The sequence below is a fragment of the Heteronotia binoei genome, chromosome 15, assembly GCF_032191835.1.
Source record: "Heteronotia binoei isolate CCM8104 ecotype False Entrance Well chromosome 15, APGP_CSIRO_Hbin_v1, whole genome shotgun sequence".
Taxonomy (NCBI): domain Eukaryota; kingdom Metazoa; phylum Chordata; class Lepidosauria; order Squamata; family Gekkonidae; genus Heteronotia; species Heteronotia binoei.
The window spans coordinates 11,577,892-11,584,370 of NC_083237.1; the positions used below are offsets into that span (position 1 = coordinate 11,577,892).

At 43.4% G+C, this 6,479-nt stretch overlaps 1 protein-coding gene across 1 annotated transcript; it reads left to right on the forward strand.

The window, feature by feature from the left end:
- Positions 1–3,288: 3,288 nt before the first annotated feature.
- On the forward strand, positions 3,289–4,236 carry LOC132583034 (olfactory receptor 6E1-like). The gene has a single exon (XM_060254699.1). It carries the CDS (start codon positions 3,289–3,291, stop codon positions 4,234–4,236), a length of 948 nt encoding a protein of 315 aa, XP_060110682.1.
- The last annotated feature ends 2,243 nt before the right edge of the window (positions 4,237–6,479 follow it).

The following is a 6,479-nucleotide window of genomic DNA, read 5'->3' on the forward strand; positions in this document are numbered from 1 at the left end:
CAGACGCCTAAGCTCACCTGCAACCCTCTCCTCTCTCGTTCCCCCAAACCTAGAAGGAGTAGTTGCAGAGATGGGGAAAATAGTGGGAGTTGGTAAGCCTTTTCTGGGGAGGGACTCTTACAACCTTTTGCAGCTCAAGGTTTTTATTCGTCTTGCAGCCAGCTGCCCAAGTTTTTATTTTCTTTTTAAAGAACTTTTGTGATGTCATTTTGGATCCCGTATGCCCCCCATCTAAAATCTTATCCCTTGCCCCCCCCCCCCAACTAAAGTTTTCCAGCTATGGGCCTGGTTCTCTGAAAGCCCAGTTACCAAATAACTGTAAAATTAGTTTTGCTTCAATTACATTACTACAGTGCAATTCTACACTTTCACACACTAACACATACACTGACAAGTCTCCATGTTCTACCATGGGAAGATGTGAGATTCACTACAAGGAGGTATTTAGATTTGGATGCATTCCCAGAAGATTTAGCAACTCTTGAGAGAGGGAGATTCAAAGTCTCAGAAAATGTCTATCAAAATTCAGAGAGGGGAACCGAAGAACAGCCAAATAGCTTCAGTTCTCATTTGGATACCAGAACAATGGCCACATAGAACACACAAGGAAAATCTATATCATTGAGATGAAACTGACATAGTATGGAGTTACTCTGTTTGTTTTTGTTCAGTTGCGCAGTCGAGTCCGACTCTTTGCGACCCCATGGACAAAGTCACGCCAAGCCCTCCTGTCTTCCACCATCCTCCGAAGTCTGCTCAAATTTGTGTTTATTATTGGGAACTTTCTGACCTGAGGGGCTCATCTTCCAGCGATACATAATTGTGTTTGTGCTCTGTGGAGGAAGTACAGTGGATATCCCATGGGTCCTTTGACAAAAGATATATTCTTAGGTATGTGAATGTGCCACTTCTCAGAGGCTGCCTCAGTTTTTACTGCTGGTCCGAAAAAGTGGAGAAGTGCATCTGGAGAATCTGAAGGATGATAATTTTATAACATTTCAAAGCTTAATAACTTCAGAACCCAGTAACTGAAGAGTCTGCAAGCTAGCCTCTAGAACATACACATAAGGAATAAATACAAATACAGCATCAAGAACAATAAGGCAATAGGCCAGGAAAACAGGGGGGGAAATCTCACTGTCCAACAGCCCGTGAAGATTTTACATGGTAAGTGTTCTGTGAAAATCTCATATTTGGATAGTGAATTAAGGTGCATTGATTTGATACATAGCTTTAAACATCATTTATGGTATAAACATCTTTTGTTGTCAAAATGCACACACGAGCAGAAACCAGTAATGGTTGACCTGGGAAGAACATATGAAGAACATATGAAGCTGCCTTATACTGAATCAGACCTTTGGTCCATCAAAGTCAGTATTGTCTTCTCAGACTGGCAGCAGCTCTCCAGGGTCTCAAGCTGAGCTTTTTCACACCTATTTGCCTGGACCCTTTTTTGGAGATGGCAGAGATTGAACCTGGGACCTTCTGCTTCCCAAGCAGATGCTCTACCACTGAGCCACCGTCCCTCCCCAAAATGCAGCCTCCTGACATTTTGTCATATAGAAAAATATCATGAGAGGCTTTAGCTGAGGGCTGGAAGGGTGGTTGGAGTGGAGACCCTTGCCCTTTCTTCTCCCCGTGTTTTTCACAGGAAATCACCGTTTCCTATCAACTTGTATCTCAAAACAGGTGTAATAAGAATCCAATATTCCAGTTTCTGTAACTTAAAGGATCTGTATTAGACAAGATAAAGAAGCATGACTCTTTGAGATCTCACCAGATTTGGAAAACTGTTGTCAGTTAGGAGGTAAAGGTTATGTATTATTAGATTTACTTTGTCAACCTAAGAAAGGAATTAATGAGTGAGTGGCAATGATATAGACTGCGAGTCAAGTTCTGAAGTCTAGGACGTTTTACATGCCAAGGGTCAAACTTCCCATTGGGACTCTCACACAGACAGTCTGTCTCCACTTAGACAAGCAAAAATGATAATATGAAAGAGGAATGCTGGTTCTGTACTGATGAAAACACCTTCTTCTGAAATTGGCTTTGTAGATGACTGATTTCTATCCTCACATAAGTTAATCAGAAGATTCCAACCAATATGATTAGGGAGACAGAGCACCTTTCCTTTGAGGAAAGGCTGAAGTACCTGGGTGTTTACAGTTCAGAAACGAGACAACAAAGAGGGAACATGATAAATTACACGCGGAGTGGAGTGGCAAAGAGATTTTTTTCTCCCCTCCCGATGCTCCCTCTAAATTAGTTTGCTCTGGGACCATTTTTCCTGAACTAAGACAAAAATGTGTGAGCCGGAGGCTAAAAAACCCCTGTGAGCTAGGTCATATGAAGCTGCCTTATACTGAATCAGACCCTTGGTCCATCAAAGTCAGTATTGTCTTCTCAGACTGGCAGAGGCTCTCCAGGGTCTCAAGCTGAGGTTTTTCACACCTACTTGCCTGGACCCTTTTTTGGAGATGCCGGGGATTGAACCTTGGACCTTCTGCTTACCAAGCAGATGCTCTACCACTGAGCCACCGTCCCTCTAACTTGACTTAGAGGGAACTCTGCCCCCTCTTAACATATTGAAATTTAGGGTGTCTAATGCAGATGATGAACAGTATATTCAGGATGGACAAAATGAAATACAAAAAAGGATTAAAATGTGGGATTTGATGCTGGAGAATGCAGCGATGGCCTCAGACACAGACAGCTTTAAAAGGGGATTAGCCAGATTCATGGACTATAGGTTTATCAGTGGCTGCTAGCTGTAGAAATTAAAGGGAACCTCTGCACTCAGAGGTAGTAAACATCTAAATATGAGTTCCAGGAGGCAACATCATGGGAAGCCACAGCCTCTGTGCCCTGATGTGGGACCTCCGGAACTGGTTGGCCACTGTGCGAGACAGGATGCTGGTCTTGATGGACCATTGGCCCGAGCCACAAGGACTCTTAATCCGATTTTGCTATAGGAAGCCAGATCAGAAACATTCCTTGTGGATAAAGATATATTACAATATGATTAGCATTGCAGTACCCATCCCCATCCCTTGCAAATGACTGGCATTTTGAACATAGAAACTTATGCCTCCTATTGAATCTTGTGCTGTGTTGGGAGGAATCTGTGATGAGGACTGGCGTTCCATTCATGTTCCATGTCCCTGTATATATCTTAATTATGATCATGTTTATTCAATTGCAAAAGCAGACAGTGAAAATAGAACAGGTAACATTTCTTACCGCAAAAACTGATTACTCTGCATTATTTTTAGGAAGTTGTTCGAAATGGCAAATGGGACCAGAGTGAAGGAATTCATACTCTTGGGCTTGACTGATGACTATAAGCTTAAAATCTTGATATTTCTCCTACTGTTCAGCACATATATGTTGACCATCATGGGAAACTTACTCATTATTGCAATCACACTGGTGGACCATCGTCTCTATACCCCAATGTATTTCTTCCTACGACATGTTGCATTTGTGGAGATTGGTTACACCACCACCATCATTCCCAAAGCATTGGCCAACATGGCTATGGGCCAGAAAACGATCTCTGTAGCTGCTTGCTTCACCCAGTTCTACCTATACTTCAGCCTGGGAACTACAGAGTTCTTTCTGCTGGCAGTAATGTCTGTGGACAGGTATGTGGCTGTCTGCAACCCCCTCCGCTACTCAACCATAATGAATGATCGAATCTGTTCATTGTTAGTGCTTTGCTGTTGGATTGTAGGATTTTTGCTAATTTTCAGTCCAGCAGTTGCGTTATTCCAGATGTCATTTTGTGGCTCAAATACCATCAACCATTTTTTCTGCGACAATGGACCTTTACTCAAGCTTGTTTGTTCAGACACAAATCTAGTGGAACTCCTGTCTTTCCTGTCGGCTATACTGTGTCTCATTGGGACCTTGGCAGTAAATCTTGTGTCCTATGGCCATATTATTTTTAGCGTCTTGTGCATCCCGTCAACTGCAGGGAGGCAGAAGGCCTTCTCCACTTGCTCCTCGCACATCATTGTGGTCTCCATCATATACGGCAGTTGCATTTTCTTGTATGTAAAGCCAAAAGGCACAAGCAGGTTAGACTTCAGCAAGTCAGTGGCTGTCCTTAACACCATTATATCCCCTCTTCTTATCCCATTCATATATTGCCTGAGGAACAAACAAGTGAAGGATGCTTTAATAGGTACCTTTAGAAAGGGACTTGTGCTCTGGAAGAATGCAAGACGATAGGAGACATCAACGTGAAAACTAAAGTTAATATTTCTTTATCTATGTATTTATTTGTATCAACCACCCTCCCTAATAGAACCAAACTCATGGTAGCATACAACATGTCCATATAAAATATCAAATAAAAACTGGTGGGTGCCATAGAGCAGCCGCAGAGATTGGCCACACCCCATTTCCTCAAATGAAACCACGAGGGGTTGAATGAGCCTATTCAGATATGGCGCGGGAGATCTAGCCAATTGGGGAGGTGACAGGCTGGCCAGGTAAAGGGGCAAACGGCATTACCGGATCAGTCTCTCCCAAAGCAAGACCATGTGAGATTAGCTAGACACCAGTTATGGGACTGAGCAGGAATTTTTGGTCTCACTCTGATTGGCCATAGAGGGGACCTTTTTTTGCCTGCTCCACATGGTCAAAGGGGGTGAGGCATAAATAGGCCTGGTGTCACTGGTTAGGCCCTGACTGGGAAGGAGGAAAAAGGATTTGGAACTGGCAAGCACCCTGAGATATCAGCTATGGAGGGGGGGTCCTCAATTTGGCTGCCTAGAGGCTTGGCAGTCCGGGTAGCTTGTTTGGGGGCCTCTTTTGGGTTGGGGAAGCATACGACCAGCCCTAAGGGCCATGACGGGTAGGGTCCAGAAGTTTCCGGACCTGGCCCGAGTTGGGGTGGATTTGCCCTGTCAGAAAGCTTGCTTTGCAAGCTCAAGGCAACTCATGCTTTATGATGTATGTAATGGTGCAGATCAGCTGCTGTGTAAATAAAGTCCCAGTTTAACCCATAACTTGTGTGGTGTTTCATTTGAGGGGTGGGTGGGCAACAGCAGTCTAACAAAAGATGGCACAAAAAGGCTAATAGAAGCACTATCTCATTGATGGAAAACGGCAGGGAGGTGGGAGAGCTCAGGGCTTTTTTTTTTAAGCTGGAATTTCTTTGCATATTAGGCTACCCCCTTAGATGTAGCCAATCCTCCAAGAGCTTACAGTAGGCCCTGTAAGAAGAGCCCTATAAGCTCTTGAAGGATTGACGACATCAGAGGGATGTAACCTAATATGCAAAGGAATTCCTGCCACAAAGAAAGCCCAGTGTGGCAAGCTGGGATTGTTGCTGTCCTCAACCAAACATGACATCGATATGAAAATTCAACACTACTGGGGAGTGGGGTGGGGTGGGATGTTAACATGTGTGACTTTCCAGACTTTTTGAATCCCTTCCAATGTATTTGGTTCTCCTCAGGGACTAATTTTACCTCATTTCTTTGTTACATAACTTCTTTTAAAAGACCTGTGTGGTGGACCGTTCTTTGGAAGATGTTTAGAAGTGTTGTACCAACGATTAAATTACTGTGAAGGGTTGAGTCACAATATTCTGTTAATTCCGTGAATTAACTCTTCACAGTCCTTTAGCTGTTGGTACAGCACTTCTAAGCCTTTTAAAAAATGCAGTCCATCACAACATACGTTAGACTACTACTACATGTGGTTTTTTAAAAAAAAAATCCAGCCTTAAACTCATTCTGATTTGTCTCCAAATCTCTTTGAATATGAAGTGCTGATTATGAAATGCTGAGATATTTGTAAAAGATGCCCGATTATGCGATACTGAATGTGAATTATTCAGTTTCTGAATCAGCTCCTATGGATGGCTTCTGCTAATGGTGGGGCCTTCTTCCACCCGTAGAGGACATGCTTTCATAGGTGGAAGGCTTTTTACACTAGAGGAACACTTCATCCATAATGGAATGGATCTATGGCATTCAAACTTATATTTGGAGCATTCATTATGAGTGCATTATTGGTCATTGTTATGATCTTTGTCAGCTACATTTCAACACATGAAATCTCCAGATGTGGTCAAATAATCTAAACCAGTGGTGTCAAACATGCGGCTAGGGGCCTGAATCAGGCACCCAGAGGACTCGTATCAGCTCCCCGAGCAATTGGCTGTCATCTGCTTCCTTCTCCCTCTCTCTTGCTTCCTTCTTCATCACAGCTTGCTTTGCCAAACTGACTCAATTGCACAGCAGAGCTACTGAGCCAAGCCTCTCTTCCTTCTGTTGGCTGACGATCCTTCCCCTCCTGGACCCCTGGGGAAGGAAAGAAAGAGCCATAGCTTCCTTTGGTCAGTTCCCTGGATCACATGAGAGAGACAGAACAAAAGGACCATTAAGACTGACAAGTGCTAATGTTTTAAGCATTAATGTTTTAAGTCAGTGGTGGTCCTTAACAAGGTGATAACCCCTCTT

Excerpts from the sequence above, each read along its gene's own strand:
- LOC132583034 (XM_060254699.1), top strand. The coding sequence starts at position 3,289 with ATGGCAAATGGGACCAGAGTGAAGGAATTCATACTCTTGGGCTTGACT.